General features: G+C 40.1%; 1 protein-coding gene across 7 annotated transcripts in view; it reads right to left on the bottom strand.

Moving 5' to 3' along the window:
* Window positions 1–24,977, bottom strand: part of FTCDNL1 (formiminotransferase cyclodeaminase N-terminal like) — an 88,212-nt gene that overhangs the window by 14,127 nt on the left and 49,108 nt on the right. For all 7 annotated transcript variants that reach the window (XM_065930883.1, XM_065930884.1, XM_065930885.1 and 4 more), the window contains 2 exons: window positions 24,780–24,875; window positions 23,150–23,302 (listed from right to left, as the gene is read on the bottom strand). In XM_065930883.1, the coding sequence (XP_065786955.1) occupies window positions 23,150–23,302; window positions 24,780–24,875 (249 nt within the window). The remainder of the gene's footprint in view (window positions 1–23,149; window positions 23,303–24,779; window positions 24,876–24,977) is intronic.

Here is a 24,977-nt window from a genome sequence, read left to right as displayed (position 1 = left end):
TGGTGCGTGTGGGGAACTGGATTATATCAAAAGAGACAGGGATACAACAATCACCTCTATGTGTGAATCATATATAGATCCAGATTCAGACAAGCCAATCACAGAAAGACGTTTGCTTGGATTACATACTGCATATTAGATGGTACCAAAAAAATGATCATTTTGATGGATACTGGCATTGTGGTGATATAAAAATATGTCCACATTGCTTAGATATTTTAAATAAGCCAGGGTGAAGGAATATGACTTCTGAAACCTGCTTTTAAAAACCTTTAATAAAACTAAAAGATAAAAGAGAGAGATAAAGAAAGAGGAAAGGAAAAAAAAATAAAGGAAGTAAAGAAATAAGAAAGAAAAGAAGTTATCCCACAGAATGGATAGAGAGATTAAGATTAGATAAACGAAGAAAAGCATGGATTGGACAATGCTGGGTGCACAGTACCCAGTACACATTGCTTCCTTTCCACTCTGCAAGCCTACCCCACTGTTCTGAATTCTGGAAATTCCAAATACCTTCCTGGATTGGTATGTCCCTACTTACTCGAAATTTCCACATATTTAAACAACACTCCTCTACCATTATCTCTTCTCCAGCAATTCATGATGGAAAGAATCAAACTTAATTTTTATTCTTAACCCACTCCAGTACTCTTGCCTGGAAAATCCCATGGGCAGAGGAGCCTGCTGGGCTGCAGTCCATGGGTCACACAGAGTCAGACACGACTGAAGCGACTTAGTAGCAGCAGCAATGAAATTTTATTCTTATAAATTCTTAATTTGTATTCTTATGATAATGAATAAGACATTTCATTATTCTCATGCAATGAAAGACAACCAAGGCCAAAATAACACTTAGCATTAGAGATAGTACACTATACTCTTCATACTCAACGAAGTAACTTTTATGTTTCCAATGACTGTAACCCAAAGGCCCATGGAAGGTTAAGTATTTGTAATGTCGTTGAAGAGTAAATTAGATTGCCTGAATTTCAGAGAAATGTCTCAAACTTGTCTCAAATGTCTCAAAGAAGAATACTTGTTAGCAAGGTATTTTACATGTTATACGAACTGCATTTTAAAAAAGGGTTTTAATTTTATATTTTATTTTCACAATTAATCTATGTAAAAATTATCCCCTGTACTGTAATTACAAACGCTCACATCATGCAAACAAACAGGCCTGTTAAAGAAGATAAAACCATTGAATCTTAAAGCCCAAGTCTCACAGTTTTTAGGTGAGCGGCATTGTTTAAAGGAATAGTTCTGTGTGTGTTTCCTGTAAATCGGGTGCTCCCCCAACAGTGGAATCAGGCGTTTCCAGAGCAGGGACTTTCCACATTTTCCACGAGTCCCAAGAAACCAGAACGTCTTCTGAACGTCTCCCCGCTCTGCCGTTGCACTGCCCTGTCCTCCACCATCTGGACTTCCCCTGCTTTGTCACCGCACTCCCCCATCCTCCACTGATTGCATCTCTCCCTCTCGTGTTCATACGGTGGGCTTCCTGGTTGCTCAGACAGTAAAAAAAAAAAAAAAAAAAAATCCATCTGCAGTGCAGGAGACCCGGGTTTGATCCTTGGGTCGCGAAGATCCCCTGGAGAAGGAAATGGCTACCCACTCCAGTATTCCTGCCTGGAGAATACATGTAGTACAGCTTTTATTGATAGAACATCAAATCTAATCTACTTGTATTATATAGTTAATCGTGGACTTTTTTCCTCTATCTAGGTTTCAAACTCCCTAAACAATCAACATTTGTTAAGTTGAATGAATTGAATTTGGTTCCTAAGCACTTTGCAGGTGCTGGACGCTGCAAGCCCAAAAGAGCAGCATCCATTCCCAACCTACACGTGATGCTAACAAAACGAGAACAGGGTTTAAGACCAGCAGGCACACGATGCATCCCTAGTGAGAAGCCATGTGATCAGTTTTCCATCACCGGCATCACATTTTATGCGTCGTCTTCCAGCCCCCAGCTGTCAGAACACCTGAGACAGTCAGTAACGTCAGAGAGGAAAAACATCTGACTCACCTTGTGCCAACAGCGTATGATGTCATCCTGCTGGCTTGAAACAGATAAAGCAAAGCCGCAGCTTCCTAAATTGCTCTTTATTAAAACACCAGTATTCCCTAGTTTTTCTGCCATTCTTGACAACTTTTCCCTACCACTATTATTTGTATTTCTGATCTTTCCATTTTCACTAGTCATATTCTTAAAAGGCTGATTTAATGACAGTATTTTAAAACATAATGCAACCTTTATGGTTAGCTGATCTTCTGTACTTGAAAATGATTTTTCGTCATTTCTACACATGTATAACTATCATTTACAGCCTTGCCTCTAGAGACTTCTATTAGTTTGATTACTCCTCTTTGCAAAAGGAGAAATTGTCCTCAGCACGGTGTGACAGGAGTTTCATATCCCTAACACGAATGTTTACTTCTGAGTCTGTAATGGACTCAACTGTGCCTGAAACGTAGTATTTTATTGAGAATGTACAATATTTAAGACAGTATTTAAGAATCCATTTTATTAAATGTATTCACCTGCCTTACACTAACACATACTTCATGTCTACAGAAGTATCTGACATCATTCTTTCTCTTTCTGCTTTTGTTTCTTTCAGGAGCATTTCAGGACTACTGATGTAAATGGAGTTAAGATTTAACTGTTAAACAGAAACTGCATTTCAGAAGCTCAAGGAACATAACTGATATGCTTGGTTTTGTTACATTTTTGATAGCAGTCAAAATGCACAGCTAGGAAAAACCTCAAGCCTGTCATTCCCTTTCCACTAGGAATAGATAAATTCTATTTCCCCTGGCCCACAGTCTGAAAGTAAGGCTTATTATTATTATTTTTAAACCAGAACTCTAATGATACTCAAAAGAGCCTACTGACACATTCTCATCAGGACATACCAATCAAAAAGTGTATTTTTCAACCCCATCACCTCACACTCAATAAAAAGCAGAGGGAAAAAAAGAACAGAATCTAAAAATTAAGCTGAGTGCTAGACTTGAAATCTTACAAGCATCCTCTAGTTTTAGTATAGCTATCTTAATATAGCCAAGTTTCTTGTTTAGTTGATTTTTTTATTTATGTATTTTTTAATGAGAAGGAAAAAAAAAAAAAAGATTCTCTACCAGAAGCCATAAAAATCTCTCAGATGGTAAAACAGATAGCCCTAAAAGTTTTTGCCTAAATTCATACACATACCTAAAACAAAACTGGCCGATTAATCTTGCTACACTACTTTGAAAAAGAAGACATTTGAAAATACAGTGTAGTTGTGATGCTTCACTCTCTCTAATTAAGTGCAGACTAGGAAAAATTATTCTTAGTTTAGTCTATGGAAGGGGGGTGGTGGTAATTTCTCTCTTTGCAATTCAAAATTATTTTAAAGATGGAGTGTTTCTTTTCCAAAGTCTTCATTAAACAGAGCTGTTAAGAATTGTCTCCCAACCATCCCCAAAGAGCACAAAGCTACCCGGTACTCGCCCCATATGCTCGGCTTTGAAGTGTGAAGCTGTGACCATCCCACCAGACTCTTACGCCACCATCAAAGCCATCTCATTATGCCCAGCGCTGAGAGTTAAAGCGCAAGGCCGTAACCACTCCAACACAAACACTGCATTAACAAAGCAACCACAATATTCCTCCCCCACATGGCTAGAACTTGAAGAAATTTTTACCATATGTACACATGCACGAGATACGAAAATTTATTGTGCTAGAACATCATTGAGAAGTACATTAAACATGCTGACTAGAACTGGATGTTATTCTAAGGGACTGGAAAAAAATAAAATGCAGCTGATCTTTATGATGAAAGAACAGAAACATTATGCTGAAAAACAAGATCAAGTGCAATTCCTAAATTGAATTTCTACTGACACATTCTGTGGCCTGTTCTTTCTTGAGGGAGCAGAAAACAATTTAGCCGGGTTTGGGGGCGGGGGGGGGGTGCCGCAAAACTCTGCTGCGTATCACTGGATGCTACTGTTTACTCTATCGCATTTCCTTTCTAAAGGACAAATAAGCTTACAGATAATGCTACGCTGACAACAGTGTCTGTAATTCAAAATGAATAGTACTTGCTAAAAGAACGTCATTTCCCTTGTGTCTCTGAGCTGTCAATTTACCATTGGCATGGCAGTAAAAGATAAAATGTAAAGAAAAAAACTTGTTATGTATTAACAGAAACAAGGTCAGAATAAGCACTTGATTTTCATATAAAAATTAATCTGTGAAAATATTTTGAAATATTTGTACCTAAAGATTCCATTCTTTTTTTTTTTGCTCTAAAGAAATCCTTACATTTGTACACAAGAAAGTATATTCAAGAATGTTCACTGCTATATTATTTGTGTTGGAAAAAATGAGAAACAACCTGAATGTCCATAAATAGAATAGAAAAAATATGACATATGTATATTATGATAACTACATAGCAGTTAAAGGGAATGAACTAGATAGATAGATTTCCATGATATCTTGCTGAATATAAAAATTATAGTATATAAGAATCTTAAATATTATATGTATATATATGATATATACACTATACATATATAAAACATAATCACTTTGTTATATACCAAAAACTAACAATTGTAAATCAGCTACACTTCAATTAAAAAATAAAATAAAAAAATTTTAAGTGATAGTACAATAGTATTTAGACTATAAACATAAACAACAAGTACTATATTGGACTTATGAGTACATACATAGGTAGAAATAAAAGAATGGGGAAAATTCTTGACCGAATGTGAGCATACTATGCCGTAACTCGGCAGGGATGTAGCTGATGAACAGAGGTGAACTTTAACCACATCTGTAATGTTTGAAATTTTGAAAAAGAGAACAAAAAGTTCTAGGCAAGGTCGAGTAAATAAACAGTTGTGAGGATCCTGTGTTCTGTTGCTGTCTTGATGGAAAACTATGAGTATTTCTTAATATTTCTAGGTCTGTGTTTCCAGCTACAGAATGAAAAAATTGGACCTATTCTCATGTGCCCCCAAAACCTTAGCAAATCATATAATTGCATGGCAATATAGGTATCCATAAAAATACATGAACCCGCCTGCCAATGAAGGTAGACATAAGAGATGCGGGTTCGATCCCTGGGTCAGGAAGATTCTCTAGAGAAGGGCACAGCAGCCCACTCCAGGATTCTTGCCTGGAGAATCCCAAGGACAGAGAAGCCTGACATGCTATAGTCCATAGGGCCACACACAGTCAGACAGGACTGAAGCGACATAGCACGCATGTGTACATGCATTTACTGTTTAGTTTTTATTTCTTGGTTTTGCCACGTGGCTTGTTGGATCTCAGTTCCCCGACCAGGGACGGAACGTGGGCCACGGCAGTGAAAACCTGGAATCCCAACCACTAGGCCACCAGGGAACTCCCACACACACGGATCTTTATACCCAAGAATCTTACTGTTTCCCTGCATATAACATATACTTTCATGGAGATGTGTATACAGAGAGCTTGTTATTCCTTTGTAGGGAATATGCTGCAGATTTCGTGCAGACATGATACTCTCTCTTTAAAGAATTACGCTTCCTTGGGTGACCTAACATGTGGAACTTACCCTGCATTCAGCCACTTGCTTTATTGTGCCCCATGTAAACAACAACAACAAACGGGTGCCTGCTCCTGTTTCAGGTGCAGATTTCATGGCCCAGCTTTCTGGGCGGGGAGGAGCTCTATTATGCTTCTCCAAGAGTCCCCATAGCCTGTCCTATGGTAAATGGAAACATAACAGGCACTCCAACACTGCTTGGATGCTCACAAACACCTCTTCATTTACCTGCATAGCAGTTCTCTGAAGTAGGAGCCGAATACCATTCTGCAAGATAAGAACTGACATGGAAGAAGCTGTCTGCTATAGGACTTAGAATTTTAGAGTTGAAAGCACTTCACAGATCTTCTGCCTGAGAGGTTTGCAAACATCTTGTCATGCAATCCCTTTCTCAAGAGGTACTTTATTTAGAATCTCAATAGCACAAAACAGAGAAGAGTCTTTATGGTGGAGGGGGACAGCCCAGGCCCCCACTGCTCAGCAACCCCTCCGTAAGGCCACAGAGAATCACTAAAAATAGTGACAGCTCTTTCCTGGTGCAAGGCAGGAGACCAGGGGCTTTACTTATGGGCATTATTTTTCATAACCATCCTGACAGGATGATATTATTCCCCATGGTATAGATGTAAGACCAAAAAAGACTATAAGAGAGACTAGACAATTTTCCTTAAGTCAGTTGGCAAGTAAGTAGAACATTTACGTTTGAGTTCAGGTTTATTCAACTCCAAAATCCTTATTTTGTCCACTTACCATCTGGCTTCTCTGTCTAGCCATTCAATGTGATATAACTGTTTAGTTCACACGGATCAAAAACTCGTGGGCATGTATATACCGTAAAGGGTGGGTGGGATTGAAATTGGCCTGTGGCTTCCTTATAGTGCATCCACTTCATAAGGACTTCTCATTCTCTTTCAGTGAGGATGTTAAGAAGCTGGGACTCCCCAAAAGAGTAGTTCAGCTGAGACATGGCTAAGCTTTGGGGATGGTCAGGAATCCTCCTGCTGGCCAATGGATCAGCGATGTGTAAACAGCCTTCAGTACAAAGCCAGCTCCCCACAGCAAGGGGCGGTAAAGGTGGCTCTTCCAGCCAACCAGAGATACCCAAATGCCAAACAAATAGCTCGCATGAGGCAGTTTGGTCTTCTCGTGCATGTCTGGCTCTCATACATCTCCCATCTCCCCAGCCACTGGCCAGTGTCAACACTCAACAACCTCTTAGTAGTCTCACGTCTAGCCCTAACTCTCACCACTTGCCCCCAAAACAGGGCAAGTCCTCCCAACCCCATCCACAATCTGTCTCCTTTTTATCTCCTCTCAGGGGATGCCCATTTCCAGGCACCCATGCCCACCACTTTAAATCTCCTTCTGAAAGTCTATAAACAATAAAAGCTGGAGAGGGTGTGGAGAAAAGGGAACCCTCTTACACTGTTGGTGGGAATGCAAATTAGTACAGCCGCTATGGAGAACAGTGTGGAGATTTCTTAAAAAACTGGAAACAGAACTGCCATACAGCTCAGCAACCCACTCCTGGGCATACACAGCAAGGAAACCAGAATTGAAGGAGACACATGTACCTCAGTGTTCATTGCAGCACTGTTTACAATAGCTAGGCCATGGAAGCAACCTAGATGGCCATCAGCAGATGAATGGATAAGGAAGCTGTGCTATATATACACAATGGAGTATTACTCAGCTATAAAAAAGGATGCATTTGATGCATATATATGGATATAATGCATATATCTGCATATAGTGCATATATATGGAATTTAGAAAGACAGTAATGATGACCCTATATGCAAGAAAGCAAAAGAGACACAGATATAAAGAACAGACTTTTGGACTCTGTGGGAGAAGGCAAGAGTGGGATAATGTGAGAGAATAGCATCGAAACACATATATTACCATATGTAAAATAGATGACAAGTGCAAGTCCGATGCATGAAGCAGGGCACTCAAAGCCGGTGCTCTGGGACAACCCAGAGGGATGGGATGGGCAGGGAGATAGAGGGGTGTTCAGGGTGGGGACACATGCACACCCGTGGTTGATTCATGTCGACGTATGACAAAAACCACCACAATATTGTAAAGTAATTAGCCTCCAATTAAAATAAATTAATTTAAAAAATAATAAAATATCTCTAACAACTAAAAATAAATATTTCATAGACTCAGTAAGAACAATATTTTATCTACCATCAATAACATGTGTCAGAACTCTGTGCTGTTTAAACTCAATAAAGTGTACCATGTGTGGGATAATAAATAGATAAGTAAATCTCCTTTTGAAGGAAAATGCTTCTTGTTCACTATGATGTTTATTTCCACATGTAGCGAGTACTGCTGGTCTTACTGGCTGTTCTGAGTTTAAACTCTGCCCCTGCCAAATTCATCTGTAGAAGTCATAGCCCCCAGGATACGAGAATGTGACCCTATTTGGAAGTAGGGTCATTGAGCTATAATTAGTTAACATGATGTCACATATCGGATTAGAGCAGGGCCCTAATCCAACATGACTGGTGTCCTCATAAAAAAGGGAAACTTGTACACAGACAATATACAAGAAGGACGCCATGTGAACATGAGGAGGGCCATCCACAAGCCAAAATGGAACAGACCCTTCCTTCCCTCCCAGTGCTCAGAAGGAACCAGCCCTGATGACACCCTGAGCTCAGACTTCTAGCTCCCAGAACTGTGAGATGATAAATTCTTAGAGTTTATAAAACCTAGTCTGTGGCACTTTTGTTACTGCAGCCTTTAGGAAATTACAGCACTTGGCCTTGCTCCTTCCCAACATCCATTCCCTGATGTGGAGTTTGGGAGAAAAGTGGGGTGTGCAGAGGCCTGCTCCTCCCTCCTCTCTTCCTTCTTCGGAGCTAGCTGTCAGCAGGAAACATCCATTCCACCCCATCTCCTCCTTGCCATTAGCTTGCCAGGGTCAGGCCTGCGCTGTCCAGTGCTGCTTGTAACTGGCTGGATGTCTAATCCTCCAGGTGGGTAAGCCAAACTGTCACATTAGTTTTGTCAGCAATAAAGTTAGTATTTCCACTTCTCATCTGCCTTTCTCTACTGTTGAATTGATTCAAGATTTGGGAAAGGAAGACGAGTGCTATGTGTAATGCTCTCCCCCCAAAGCCCACTCCCAGTCCTCATCTTCCTGGGAGCAAACAGCGAGGTGGCCTGCCTTCTTTCTTGACTGTATTGCTATGGAATAAACTTTGTAACCTGCTTTCACAAGTCCTATCCTTTTGGTTGTCAAAAATTCACACATGAGTTAATGTTTTTCAATGTCTCCATCTCTTCTTTTTTTTTTTAATTTTTTTCCTCAAGCCTTTATCAAAAGGCCTGTATCACAGGGGGGCTGGGTTCGATCCCTGGTTAGGGAACTAGATCCCACATGCCACAACTAAGACTCTATGTAGCCAAATAAATAAAAATAAATGTCTAAAAAAAAAAAAAGGCCTGTATCAAAAGGCCTGTATCAAAACCTTTTGTATACATATATATAAACACTATATATATTATCTATATTTTAAAACACTTACTAATTTTTGCCTAACTAAAAAATTTATGTTACTCTGGTTCAAGATGGCAGAGTAGAAGGACATGCATTGATCTCCTCCTGCAAGAGCACCAGAATTGCAACTAGCTGTTGAACAACCATCAAGAGAAGGATGCTGGAACCCACTATAAAAAGACACCCCAGTCCAAAGACAAAGAAGAAACCACAGCAAGATGACAGGAAGGGCGCAGTCACAATAAAATCAAATCCCACACCCACCAGGTGGAGGCTTACAAACTGGAGAAAAATGCCACCAAAGAAGCTCTCCCACTGTTGGGAAGGTTCTGAACCCCACGTCAGGCTTCCCAGCCTAGGGATCTGATAAAGAGACTGCCGATCCCCAGGGAATCTGACTCTGAAGGCCAGTGGGGTTTGATTACAGGACTTCCACAGGACTGGTGGAAACACAGACTCCAGTCTTGGAGGGCACAAACAAAATCTTGTGCACACCAGCACCCAGAGGAAAGAAGTGAGCCCACCGGAGACTGAACCGAAACCGCCTGCTAGTGTTGGAGGGTCTCCTGTGGAGGCGGGGGCCAGGGCTCAGCTCAGCTCAGGGGCACTGGCAGCAGCTGTCCCGGCAGCTGCTCTTTGCTCTAAGTCCTCTTGGAGGTCACCATTAACCCTGCCATACAGCCCACAGACCCCAGGGCTGGGCCACCGAGGCCAACACTCAACTCCGCCCATCAGCAGATCATCGGCTTAGAGTTTTACTGAGCAAGGCCCTGCCCACCCGGGCAAGACCCAGCTTTTCCCACTGCCAGTCCCTCCCATCAGAGGCCTATTAAGAGCCTGTTAGCCACCTCCACCAGAGGGTGGACAGAAGAAGCAAGAAGAACTGCAATCCCACGGCTAGGACAAAAACCACATTATAGAAAGTTAATCAGGGAGAAAAAGCAGAATGTCCCAGATGAAGGGATCATATAAAATCCCAGAAAAACAACTAAGTAAAATGGATACAGGCACCTTCCAGAAAAAGAATTCAGAATAATGATAGTGAAGAGGATCCAGGATCTCAGGAAAACAATGGAGAAGATGCAAGAAATGTTTACCAAAGACCTAGAAGAACCAAAGAACAAACAAACAGAGATGAATAACACGCTATGCTAGGAATCCATAGTTGAATAACTGAGGGAGAAGCATGGATAAATGACCTGGAAGACAGAATGGTGGATATTACTACCACAGAACAGAATATAGAGAAAAGAATGAAAAAAAGATGAAGACAGCCTAAGAGACCTCTGGGACCACATTAAACACACCAACATTCACATTAGAGAGGTCCAAGAAGCAGAAGAGGAACAGAAAGGACCTGAGAAGATATTTGAAGAGATAAGAGCTGAAAGTTTACCTAACATGGGAAAGGAAATACTCAACCAAGTTCAGGAAGCACAGTCGCAGGAAGGATAAACCCAGGGAGGGACACCGAGACACACAGTAATTAAACTGACAAAAATTAAAGACAAAGATAAAACATTAAAAGCAACAAGCGAAAAATGACAAAAAACTTACAAGGAAATGCCCATCAGGTTATCAGCTGGTTTCTCAACAGAAACTCCACAAGCCAGAAGGGAATGGCAAGATATATTTAAAGTGACGAAAGCAAAGAAGCTACAACTAAGAATACTCTACCTGGCAAGACTCTTCTTCAGATTTGATGGAGGTATCAAAAGCTTTCTGGACAAGCAAAAGAGAATTCAGCGCCACCAAACCAGCTTTAAATCAAATGCTAAAGGAACTTCTCTAGGCAGGAAACATAAGAGAAGGAAAAGACCTACAGAAAATAAGCTCAATGGTAACAGGATCAGACATCTCCATAATTACTTTAAATGTAAATGGATTAAACACATCAACCAAAAGACATAGACTGGCTTGGTGGATGAAAATGCGCTTGTATGTACTTCCACTTATCACACCATTCAGCTTGACCCCCCAAACTGTATGTAATTATTTTATATTGTTAGGTTAATCATGTTCCCATTATGGCTTGCAATTGTAATTATCTTTTATTTTTTGTCCTGCTGTTGACTGTAAAAACTGATTAACATCTTTTACTATTGTGATTATATAACTATTACTCGCTTAATACCACTGTATCATGATTGGTCAACAGAAAAATAATAGAATTCTATATCATCAAAACTATCATTTAATAGAAAAACCTGTGATCACTTTTTAACATCCAGATGGAAATCAGAGTTATCTGGGAATTTTTTGAAAAATACAAAAGCAGATACTGCAGCTCCAGATATGTTTCTAATGAGTACTCCTGTTTAAAAACAACTGGACTATATGATGATCTTTTACTTTTTTGTTTCACTTTTTCTATTTTATATTCAGTGCTCCTGTTTCATTTAGTTCATGTTTTCCAATTTCTCCATCTCTCCTTTATTTTTCTGATGTTTTCCCCAAGCTTTTATCAAGCACAGTAGAAAAGCTTTTGTATATACATATATAAATTTTATGAATAATATGCATATCTTAGAAAACTTATGAATGTTTGCCTAACTAAAAAATTTATATAACATTTTGACTCACATGTTTGACCTAGTGTGAAAAGAATGCTAGATTTCTAATAAAAAAACAGATATGCAATAAGCAACAAAGATTTACTGTATAGCACAGGCAGATACAATCAATAAAACAACCTATAATGGAAAATAATCTGAAAAATAATATATGTGTATAGGTATAACTGAATCACTTTGCTGTGCACCTAGAACACTGTAAGTCAACTATACTTCAATGAAATATATATATTAGGAAAAATTTTAAAAATTAAATGGCTCCTAAATATTCACACACAAACATGGACGGCTACTTCCTCACTCTCATTATAACAATTCTATTTCCCTCAAGGTAGCAGATAACTTGGACTATCCGGGAAACTGTCATGTATAGACTATGAGGGTAAGAGAGGCACAACAATTTTTATCTTGAGATATTACCTGACGATATATTTTGGTTAATTAAAACTGGAGTGTGAGTTATTTAATAAATGCAATTTTGAATCAAACAATAAATGAAAATCTAATAAATAATGCTACGATTATTATGAAAGCATTTCACGACAACCAGTGCTGTAGTCATTACCATTATCACGTACTCTGGGTCTCCTGAGAAGCACACCCTCACCTGCCAATTGGAGACCAGCTGGACAGGATGGTGGACATCTGAGGGTGTCCAGAGACTGGTGCCCATCAAGGCCATCTTACAGGCCCATCAAGGCCACTAGCATCACTACATTATTTCTTCAGAATTTTTTTATCCTAGTGGCCTGGAAATCACTGCATATACTAGGAAGGAGAGATGGAAAGGACTTCAGGAAAAGCAGAGCCAAGGTTAGAGGTCTAGGTTCAAAAAAGTTAGCATCATATCAATCATCTGCTATAAATCCTCTGTTAGGTCAATATTCTCTAAAACAACATTGGCAATAACATAAATGTAATTTCTGGGTGCTACACACACATACGCATATATATACTGAAAATCAGAAAACTTAGAACTTCTAAACTTTGAGACCCCAGACCTGCCTATGCTAGTAAAGGGTGAGTGTTAACATCTCCCACAGTGACCCATGACTAATCCTGAGTATTCTAGGAGACCCCCTTCCCTAGGTGAAGTGGTGGTGGGGTACGGGTCTCCCAGTTTTAAACTATAGACTAGGGAAGAATTATGAGAAGTATAAAGTCAGGCAGCAAAGATTTCATGAACTCCACCTACTCATCCCAATGAGAAGAATCTTATAATACACATGTCTGCTATGCTAAGTCACTTAAGATGTGTCTGACTCTGTGCGACCCCATGGACTATAGCCCACCAGCCTCCTCTGTCCATGGGATTCTCCAGGCAAGAACACTGGAGTGGGTTGCCACTTTCTTCTCCAGAGGATCTTCTCAACCCAAGGATCCAACCTGTGTCTCTTATGCCTCCTGCATAAGAGACAGGTGAGTTCTTTACCACTAGCACCAACTGGGAAGCATAACAATTATTTTATTAATTAAATAGTAATACACTTATTCCTGTCAAAATTTTCAATAAAGTCTATTCAGTACACAGCAAGAGTGAAACAGGGAAGAAAGAAAAGCCAATACAAAGGTGTGCTATCACACCAGTCATTGCTGTGAGCAACTGGGGCTTGGTCTTGCTGGAATGGGCCTTAGAATTGTCCATCTGCAGGCTCAGGTGCCCCACTGGCCGAGGGGTGCCCACGGAGTGTCTGTTAATTTACTTGGACTTCAGGCTGCTGCAGAGCCAAAGTGATAGAAAGGGAGCAGCTTTCGCAAGTATGACTGTGTGTGTCGGTAACTGCCAGTCATGGTAGAATAACCTAGTTTATCTCAGTCCTCTCATTTGGCTTTTTTCTTCTTCATGAGTAGCTCTGTTTTACAGTGGTAGATATAATCGTGTTGCATTCATTAAGCCTGTAGCAATATGCATTTATGAACAACCTAGGAACTCTTCTTTGTAGTTAAAATATACTCAAGTTGCTAGAAATCAGTTTGGATATTTTAAGTACTTTCCCAATGCATAATCCCTTTTTTTTCCAGCTTTTTGTCTGATGGCAGTACCCTGTAAATCTCAAAGTAAATGCTATGTCCTAAAACTACGTCAACATATGCTTGTAAAGTCAACCATTATTTTTATGCTGCGGCAATCAGAGCAGTGTTAATGGCAGAGAGAACAATATCAGAACTCAACATCCAAACTCACTAATCGCAATGAAAGCCAAGGCTGTTTTATGAGACAATCTCCATAGCAACTGGAGAATCAGAGTAGGAAATTCTTGAAGTGAAAAGTTGTTCCTGATTTGCCAGATCAGCCCATGTTTTGACAATCTGTAACAAGGTAATCGAAGGGTCTTAAGACTACCACACAAGTGTTGATGTCGTGTGAATCTGTCATGGCACATGTTCTCCAAGACATAAAAACACTTGAAACATCACCTAACAAGGCTGATAAATCTAATCAAATTCATTAATGGTCATATATTTTAAGGTAAATTAAAAAAAACCAATCATGTAAGAGCTAAATCCTTATTTACGTAACTTATTTAACTAGCATTTTATCTTTCCAATCTTCTAAATAATTCACAAAGCATTAAATAAACATTATTTCATTTGATTAATGACATAAAACAAAAAGCAAGCTTCCATATGATTTACAATATTCATAGCTATGGTCTAGACTTTCAAAGCAGAATGTTATGAAATCACAGGTTAGTTAAGCCCACTTTCACCAGCAAATCATTGGGGGGATTTGTCAGAGCACCTCCTGCTCTGACCCCGCCCCTCCATCTTAACTTAGTCCTTCTCAGGAAGGTTTGCGCCTGAGTGAGACGCAAGGTCACATTTCAGAGACTGTCTCTGGCCCATGAAACACTGAGCAAGGAGCAAGTGGGAGACATACACACGGCGCAACGGCCCACAGTAAGCAGTCTATAAAAAATAACTGAAGCCTAGAGATTGAGACTATACCTTTGATTACGAGTTAGAAGTCAGAAAAAAGAATAATGTTCCTATAAATGTATCTTCGGTTCCAATTAGGTGAATTCATTGCACTCTTGAAGGATCCAAGATAATCAAAATCACCAAGAGGAATCAGAGAAGTAGGGACTTCCAGGTAAAGATGAGAGTGTAGATCCATCCCTAAGTTTACTTCCACTTCTTCCAAAAATCCCAGAAAAAAAGATGTCAAAGAGATCTATTTGAAAAGCACTGATTCCCTCAAACAAACAGAAATGGAAGAGGAAGTGATGGCATTGGAACTTGGAGAACAGATACAAGACGAGCAGGAGACCCTGGACAGCAGAGAAGCAGCCTGACTTACAGCACAGACACCTGGAAGTGGTCAGAACTGGTGACCTCACTCTGGGATAGACGCTAAGGGCACAGCTCCAAACAGGGAGAGTGGTGGGAAGTCTGTTTAAGCAGCAGTTAGATCCCACCCCCTCTACACGGATGGGTAACCGGCAGGAGACATAAGAGGTAAACACTACGTATGTCTGGACTAGGGGATACAGCTGAGGGCAGTGGGGATTCGTGAAAAGAGGGGAATGAAGGGAACATGTACATACTAACTGTTGAGACTCTTCTAGCCTCTTCCGCAACTCAGCTCCTAAATCATGGACAGCTGAACACTCCATGCTGAAGACTGGTGGATTCTTCTTTAGGAAATCTGAAAAAAGCCCAAGAAGAAAGACCCCAAAGATACTGAAATAGGAGTTCGCCAAAGAAACAACCTGGCCACAAACCTCACTTACATCCTCAGATTATCCATCAGTCTTTCAGTGTCCACTCTTGGAGGAAGCAGCCAACCAGTGATCATCCGACATCTGAGGAAGGTTTTAAAACAAAACAGGAGAAAGCAACCTGGGGGTGTAAGTGGGGGTAGGGATGTAGGGAACAGACAACATGCGGAAAGAAGAAACTGTCAAAAATTATACATTGCTACTATTCATGAGATGTGACCAGGATGTTATTTAGAAAAATGAACACACAGAGAGTAAATAAAAGCACCTATAAATCAATATAGAAAAAATGAAAAACTAATTGAAGGCTTTTGATATAAAGTATAGGACATTTGCAAGTAATTACTGTAAAAATTCAAAGTGATTTTAAAAAGAGAGAGAGAGAGAGAAAGTAAGTGCAGAGAACCAGTACAGAGTTCCAGTAACCAAATAATGGGGCTTCCAGAAAGAACTGAGAAAACAGGAGAAGTCATCAATGGAATAACTCAAGAGAACTTCCAGCAATGAGGGATGAGTTTCAAGGACTCAAAAGACCTGCCAGGCGTCCAGCATAATGGATGAAAACAGATGCATGCAAAGGCATGTAACAGAAATTCAAGAACGCTAGAAACAAAGTGAAGATCTTACAAGCTTCCAGAGAGAAGGGACAGATCATGTACAAAGATCAGGAATCATAATGGCTTCAGAAGTGTCAACAGCAACATGGAAATAAGAATTGATACAGTCTTCAAAATAAAGGAAAATCATTTCTAACATATAATTCTATACCTTGGCAAACTAAAAATGAAGGTAAAATAATGGCATTTTCAGACAGGTAACTTCTCAAAAATTTATTCTCCTCCTCCCCACCTTTTTTTAGGAAGCCAGTAGAAGATACATTCCACTAAAACAAGGGCATAAAATAAAGGGTGTGGGGAGAGAAGATGTGGGATTCAGGATTCAGGGTATCTAAAATGCAGAAAGATGAAGGGAAAACCTAGGAAAATAGTAATAGGAAATGCTATGATGACAGTTATCCTCAGCAAATTTAGAGTAACTGGTTCTGATTGGATCAGGTCAAGGAGTTCTAGAAGACAGTTGTTTAAGAAGACAAAGTTTATAGAACAGTCAATACATGATGTGTTTTATCTGAATGCGTGGATAAATGTTATTATTGACAGAGTCTGTGGTTAAATCAGTGGTAAGTATATAAAAAAAGTAAGTAAACAATCAAAAAGATAACAATCAATTCTAGCAAAAAGAAAAGGTTTTACAGAAATGGTAAAATAATGAAAGTCTAAACGCTTCATTGTGAATAATGTTTACATAGTTATAATAATGTGACCACTAAATACTGATCCAAAAAATGTGTGTGTGCATATGTGTGTCTGCACACACACTGGGGGTGACGGATGTGGTGAAAGGAGGCTAAATTCTCATCTTCTGCAGTGAGAAGTCAATAGACAATGCCTAAAATTAAAAAAAAAAAAAAAGAAGTACCAAGATAGGATTTGAATCCTAAATAATAAAAGAATTGAAAGTACCTGGCTCAGGGGAGAAGGAAAAGAAGGGGGACGTGCACAGTGAGGGGGAAAGGGAAGTTATGTAGGTCTTCAGAGTCTGGGGAACAAACTATGTAAACTATGTATATTTGACCATGTTTATGCATCATTCTGGTTCCAAATAGGAAAAGGAGTACGTCAAGGCTGTATATTGTCACCCTGCTTATTTAACTTATATGCAGAGTACATCATGAGAAATGCTGGGCTGGAAGAAGCACAAGCTGGAATCAAGATTGCCGGGAGAAATATCAATAACCTCAGGTATGCAGGTGACACCACCCTTATGGAAGAAAGTGAAGAGGAACTGAAAAGTCTCTTGATGAAAGTGAAAGAGGAGTGTGAAAATGTTGGCTTAAAGCTCACCATTCAGAAAACTAAGATCATAGCATTCGGTCCCATCACCTCATGGGAAATAGATGGGGAAACAGTGGAAACAGTGGCTGACTTTACTTTTTTGGGCTCCAAAATCACTGCAGATGGTGACTGCAGCCATGAAATTAAAAGACGCTTACTCCTTGGAAGGAAAGTTATGACCAACCTAGACAGCATATTAAAAAGCAGAGACATTACTTTGCCAACAAAGGTCCATCTGGTCAAAGCTATGGTTTTTCCAGTGGTCATGTACGGATGTGAGAGCTGGACTGTGAAGAAAGCTGAGCGCCGAAAAATTGATGCTTTTGAACTGTGGTGTTGGAGAAGACTCTTGAGAATTCCTTGGACTGCAAGGAGATCCAACCAGTCCATCCTGAAGGAGATCAGTCCTGTGTGTTCACTGGAAGGACTGATGCTGAAGCTGAAACTCCAATACTTTGGCCACCTCATGCGAAGAGTTGACTCGTTGGAAAAGACCCTGATGCTGGGAGGGATTGGGGGCAGGAGGAGAAGGGGACGACAGAGGATGAGATGGTTGGATGGCATCACCGACTCGATGGACATGAGTTTGAGTAAACTCTGGGAGTCTGTGATGGACAGGGAGGCCTGGCGTGCTGTGATTCATGGGGTCGCAAAGAGTCGGACACGACTGAGCGACTGGACTGACTGACTGATGCATCATTCTGATTGCAAGAAAAAGAAGCAAACAGAGGACAGGAAGGAAGGAAGAAGGAAGAAAGGGAAGGACAAAGCAGGGAAAAGGAAAACAGGGAGGAGGAGGAAAGTGTTAAGAGAAACAATACAGATAAAAATGAAATGGGGCCTAATAGATCAAATGTGGCTTTTAGAGAAAATGAAGCTAAGTTCTTTTTAAAATTACAAGCTTTCACTAAATATAGACTAGATCCCTGTGTCTCCTTTTTTACGTGGCAGCATCTGTAAGTGAAGACACTTTCTGACCACTGCTTCGCTCCCCAACCTGCAGCCTCCTACAAGTCTCCCCACTCTCTCCCTTCTGTGTTATCTTAGGCTATCACCTTTCCCAACTGCTCTGCCTGCTTCTTCCCTGATCTCCACCATGCAGGCAAGTGATCTGTCTAAAGTTCAAAGCCAATCATAGACTTTCTTTCTTAAAACTCTTCAACAGTTTCCACTGCCTTTAGGATAAGGTTTGAACTCATTAACCTGGTATATAAGACTTCATGATTTCACCTCGGATCCCCTTGGAGCTTTATTTCTAAACATTCCCACCCCACTCCATCTCTGGGCCCCACACAGGCACGCTGCAATCCTTTGTGGTCCAGGCTGCTTCCACCTCTAGAACTGCTGCATTGCTGTTTCCTAGAGGTGGAAGTACTGCATTTTGGACTCTTTTTGTTGACTATGATGGCTACTCCATTTCTTCTAAGGGATTCCTGCCCAGAGTAGCAGATAAAATGGTCATCTGAGTGAAATTCACCCATTCCAGTCCATCTTGGTTTGCTGATTCCTAGAATGTCGATGTTTACTCTTGCCATCTCCTGTTTGACCACTTCCAATTTGCCTTGATTCAAGGACCTAACATTCCAGGTTCCTACGCAATATTGCTCTTTACAGCATCAAACCTTGCTTCTATCACCAGTCACATCCACAACTGGGCATTGTTTTTGCTTTGGCTCTGTCTCTTCATTCTTTCTGGAGTTATTTCTCCACTGATCTCCAGTAGCATATTGGGCACCTACCGACCTGGGGAGTTCATCTTTCAGTGTCCTGTCTTTTTGCCTTTTCATACTGTTCACAGGGTTCTCAAGGCAAGAATACTGAAGTGGTTTGCCATTCCCTTCTCCAGTGGACCACATTCTGTCAGACCTCTCCACCATGACCCATTCATCTTGGGTGGCCCCACACGGCAGGGCTTAGTTTCATTGAGTTAGAGAAGGCTGTGGTCATGTGATCAGATTGGCTAGTTTAATGTGATTGTGGTTTTAGTCTGTCTGCCCTTTGATTCCCTCTCTCAGTGCCTACCATCTTATTTGGGTTTCTCTTACCTTGGACCTGGGGTATCTCTTCACAGTTGCTCCGGGAACATTTAATGAAAAGATGGGCTCAATAAAGGACAGAAATGGTAGCGACCTAAAGAAACAGGGGCTTCCCTGACAGCTCAGCTGGTAAAGAATCCGCCTGTACAGTGGGAGACTTGGGTTCAATCCCCGGGTTGGGAAGATCCCTTGGAGAAGGGAAAGGCCACCCACTCCAGTACTCCAGCCTAGAGAATTCCATGGACTATACAGTCCATGGGGTCGCAAAGAGTTGGACATGATTGAGCGACTTTAACTAACTAACAGAAGCAGAAGATATTAAGAAGGGGTGGCAAGAATACATAGAAGAACTGTACAAAAAAGATCTTCATGACTCAGATAATGACAATGGTGTGATCACTCACCTAGAGCCAGACATCCTGGAATGTGAAATCAAGTGGGCCTTAGGAAGCATCACTACAAAGTTAGTAGAGGTGATGGAATTCCAGTTGAGCTATTTCAAATCCTGAAAGATGATGCTGTGAAAGTACTGCTCAATATGCCAGCAAATTTGGAAAACTCAGTAGTGGCCACAGGACTGGAAAGAGTCAGTTTTCATTCCAATCCCAAAGAAAAGCAATGCCAAAGAATGCTCAAACTACCACACAATTGCACTCATCTCACACGCTAGTAAAGTAATGCTTAAAATTCTCCAAGCCAGGCTTCAGCAATAGGTGAACCGTGAACTTCCAGATGTTCAAACTGGTTTCACAAAAAGCAGAGGAACCAGAAATCAAATTGTCAACATCCGCTGGATCATCGAAAAAGCAAGAGAATTCCAGAAAAACATCTATTTCTGCTTTATTGACTATGCCAAAGCTTTTGACTGTGTGGATCACAACAAACTGTGGAAAATTCTGAGAGATGGGAATACCAGACCACCTGACCTGCCTCTTGAGAAACCTGTATGCAGGTCAGGAAGCAACAGTTAGAACTGGACATGGAACAACAGACTGGTTCCAAATAAGAAAAGGAGTACATCAAGGCTATATATTGTCACCCTGCTTATTTAGGTTATATGCAGAGTACATCATGAGAAACGCTGGGCTGGAGGAAGCACGAGCTGGAATCAAGATTGCTGGGAGAAATATAAATAACCTCAGATATGCAGATGACACCACCCTTATGGCAGAAAGTGAAGAGGAACTAAAAAGCCTCTTGATGAAAGTGAAAGAGGAGAGTGAAAAAGTTGGCTTAAAGTTCAACATTCAAAAAACTAAGATCATGGCATCTGGTCCCATCACTTCATGGGAAATAGATGGGGAAACAGTGGAAACAGTGGCTGACTATTTTTTGGGCTCCAAAATCACTGCAGATGGTGATTGCAGCCATGAAATTAAAAGATGCTTGCTCCTTAGAGGGAAAAGTTATGACCAACCTAGACAGCATATTAAAAAGCAGAGACATTACTTTGTCAACAAAGGTCCGTCTAGTCAAGCCTATGGTTTTTCCAGTGGTCATGTATGGCTGTGAGAGTAAGACTATAAAGAAAGCTGAGCACTGAAGAATTGATGCTTTTGAGCTGTGGTGTTGGAGAAGACTCTTGAGAGTCCTTTGGACTGCAAGGAGGTCCAACCAGTCCATCCTAAAGGAAAACAGTCCTGAATGTTCATTGGAAGGGCTGATGTTAAAGCTGAAACTCCAATACTTTGGCCACCTGATGCGAAGAGCTGACTCATTGGAAAAGACCCTGATGCTGGGAAAGATTGAGGGCAGGAGGAGAAGGGGACGAGAGAGGATGAGATGGTTGGATGGCATCACTGACTCAATGGACATGGGCTTGGGTTAACTCCGGGAGTTGGTGATGGACAGGGAGGCCTGGCATGCTGTAGTCCATGGGGTCGCAAAGAGTTGGACATGACTGAGCGACTGAACTGAGGTGGGAGTTTTTAAACTAAAATTATATGCAAAATTATGTGTGTGTAGCTATGTATGCATACACAAATGCACACTATAAAAAACTGCAAGTGACTCTGACATTATTTATAAGTTCCCTGAACATCAACTTTGGAGCCTACTTTAAGAATCCCTTTCTTAAGGAATAAGCAAGCTTCCAACTGATATCAAAAAGGTCTGAAATATATCATTCAGAAGTTTAGCACACAAAGCATACGTGAATCAGACATATTAACTGTAGTCTACATCACTGGAGTGTTCTCCATTACCCTTCTTCCCAAAGAAAGTTAGTTAAATTATTATTTTAATGTAGTTTCCCTGAGAAGCAGTTACCCTAGTAGAAAACATCCTGTCACTGTTCTGAAAACGCTGAGATCCTAGAATATGAACACTTCTTCCTCATAAGAATGCCTGAGCATGCTGTTACCCAAAAAATTAAAAAAAAAACTTAAAAAAACTGGATGATCTTAGATGAACAGCTGTGTAGAAAGGAGACTGTAAAAATAAAAACTGCATGTTGGAGCATCAAAATAGTAACCATGTACAGTATATGACTGTTTTTAATCAGCTGAAGATTGAAGCTATTACATTTCAAATTGAATGTTATAAATTAGTTCAAGAATGCAGCTGAGCTCACATTTAATTAGAAATGTCCATGTTTAAATCATGAGGTACAGTAGCTGCCAATGAAGTAAAAGGGCAACGGAAGGGAGAGGTACTCTGCCCAGACCCTCCTGTTGTCCACTGTCTCCTACGCTGGCCGAGAATCTGGGGCGGACCAGTCCTGATGTGATGAAGAACTTCATGTACTAGCTAATTTGAGACTTAATATAACCGAACATAATTGTTTTGAAGACAATTAAAATCATTATTCTGGACTGAACAATTCTGAACTCTTCATTTTCGTGTGAAATGTATTTTCCCCCACGCTGAATTTTAACTCTTTCTTAGAGGAAAAGTAAACCAAATTTTGGGCCAAGATTTCCCAGGAGAAATAATCCACAGATTGTCAGATCATGTTAAAAATGCAGCACAAGCAGTGAGGTACACCTTTGGAAACAAGCCTCCTTTCCTATTTCTCGGGCTTGATGTAGCTCAGCTAGAGTCCAAATCTACATCCCAAATGTTACACACCTCCCTGTTACCTAAAAATGAGGCAATACCACAGAGGATTTCTGAGGTCATAGAGAGAAGTCTGCAATCATCCTACAGCGAACTTTCCCCCAAAGCTTATGGGCCTCTGAATCTCATAATTAACCAGCGAGACAGTCCAGGCAAAAGGTCTTTCTTTTCTCCCAATTTGCTTAATTCAAAAACACCTCAAGTGACATAGCTCAAATTTTCCAAATTAAACTTACCCCTGGGGCTGAAATCAAGCATGTGACAGTTCAGTTCTAAAGAAAATCTTAAAGAGAGTTGTGCACAAGAAAAAAAGAGAAGAAAAAAAAAAAATCAGAGGAAAAAGGGGTAGGAGTTAACATTTAAGTGGGTTTTCAACCTCATCATTACCCCTGCTCAAGAAAATAGAACACAGATGGGCGAAACACACCATCGTTCTGCCCTGAAGAGTCTAAGGAACTCATTAGAAACCAGTGCTGTTTCCTCATGGTCTATCGTGGATTTGTAAGGGGACACAGTGATTGACTGGCTGTATCCCACAGCATTGCGAGTCCCACACCGTCGTGGGCTGGAAAGTGGAAGGATGAGTCACAAAGACACTGTGCCGCTGCAGCCCCTGAAAGCTTACTGCTGACACAATTCTTCAAGGTCGATTTTTCCCAGGGAACTGAGGAGTGATTATACTGTCACAAGCTGTTCTGATTTGTAAAAATGGTTTCCATTAAGTAATAACACACTTCCCCCAAACTTTCTCTTACTTCTGGCCACAGCGCCACACTCTTCCACTCCGACACCAGAGAGAGGGTAAATGGGAATCAGGTCCACTGCTCCCAGGCAAGGATGGATCCCCTCCTGAACCTCCATATCGATAGACTGGAAGGCTTCCAAGCAGGCAGCCAGAACGGAATTGCCTTAAAAATGTAAAATTTTTAAAAAATAAAATAAAAGCATTAAACTCTCAATTGCATCTAAAGAAGCAGCTATAATTATTATTGTCCTACCAGTTTGTTTTCCTTTCGTAAAATGTATAAGAAAGATTGCTTTTTCATCCAAAATAAAGAAAAATGTAAGATCCAACATTTCCCCTCTCCCCACCTCCCAAGTGTCATAAAGTTTCCCATATCTTCCAATTCTTTACTTCCCAAAGTGGAAGAAGTAAGCAAAGTTCACTGGTCTTAAAAAAACTTTGTATCTTTTTTTTACAATTGGTTACTTTCAATTTTTTCAACTTTATCAAATTAATCTGATAAAATTCTTTGTTATTTTCAGAATATTTTATGAGTTTATATTAAAACAGATAGCATAGCATCACCAATTCAATGAACATGAACTTGGGCAAACTCTGGGAGATAGTGAGAGACAGTCAGGCCTGGTGCGCTACAGTTCATGCAGAGTTGGACATGACTTAGTGACTGAACAACAAAGACAAAAAACAACAACAAACAACAAACATAAAAATATGTCTTTAAAAGTATACCATAGGTATTTTAGATTTGCTCTTATAACTAGATTTTCATTAAATTTTGTATGTGTGTTAAGTCGCTTCAATCTTGTCCAACTCTTTGCAACGCCATGGGCTGTAGCCTGCCAGGCTCCTCTGTCCATGGAATTATCCTGGCAAGAATGTTGGAGTGGATTGCCATTTCCTTCTCCAGGTTCATTAATTATTCTATTTAAATACATATAGACACCTCAGAGTGTTATTACTCTTGAGTTTTCATTAGCAGTGCAGTAAGACCATTTTGGTCCTGGATTTGCTGAGAATCATCCATCAGCTCTTTGCTTTCCAAACAAACATACCTTTTGAGAAAAAACAATCTGCTAAGTTGAAACCAAGTTTATCTGAAAATAATTTAAATTCTTTACCAAGCAATGCTAGGGATAATACAGATTTTTGTTTAATCAAGTATGATCCTTCAAATTCAAGCTATCCCACTAAACCTTACAACAAGACACATGAAACCCATTTCATTTCACCCAGTGGACCGTCTCAAGATTTCAGGCTCCTGACACAAAACACAACTGCTTAGTAAGTTTCATTTCAAGTCAACTTATCAGTGAAATCAAATTCAACACTATGACTTCACAGGTTAAAACCTGAAGATATTTTTCTTAACCACAAAAAAATATGTGATCATCTTCAGGGAAAGAATGTTATTAAATATTGGACCCCAAGATTCATTTTAATGAAGAGGAAGCAGGAAATGAATATCTCAAAGATGTACCCGTTCGGAAAAACAAAGAAATGCAGTTTTGAGGTAGACTTCTTATGCGTGGAGAAGAGTATTCAGATTAACACAGGAAATCAATGATTAAGGAGCATTTGGGTCTACTGGAAGCTGACCCTTCACCAAAAGACATATATAGAAAAAGAAACTGAAATCTTACCTATCTCCTCAATAGAAGCTGCTATTGTAATAACTGATCTATTATACTCCGGATCAGAAAATATATTGAGCACTGATACTTCAGGATGTCTCTGTCCTATATAAAAAAACAACACATGAATGCAAGAACTTTTTTCTCTGGTGAAACCTTAATACTTTATTTTTCTTGATACAACAAAATTTAGCTTAACAGAAAGAT

The sequence above is a fragment of the Muntiacus reevesi genome, chromosome 3 (genome assembly GCF_963930625.1).
Source record: "Muntiacus reevesi chromosome 3, mMunRee1.1, whole genome shotgun sequence".
Taxonomy (NCBI): Eukaryota; Metazoa; Chordata; class Mammalia; order Artiodactyla; family Cervidae; genus Muntiacus; species Muntiacus reevesi.
The sequence above is the reverse complement of the archived record's forward strand: the minus strand, read 5'-3'. Positions and strand labels throughout refer to the sequence as shown.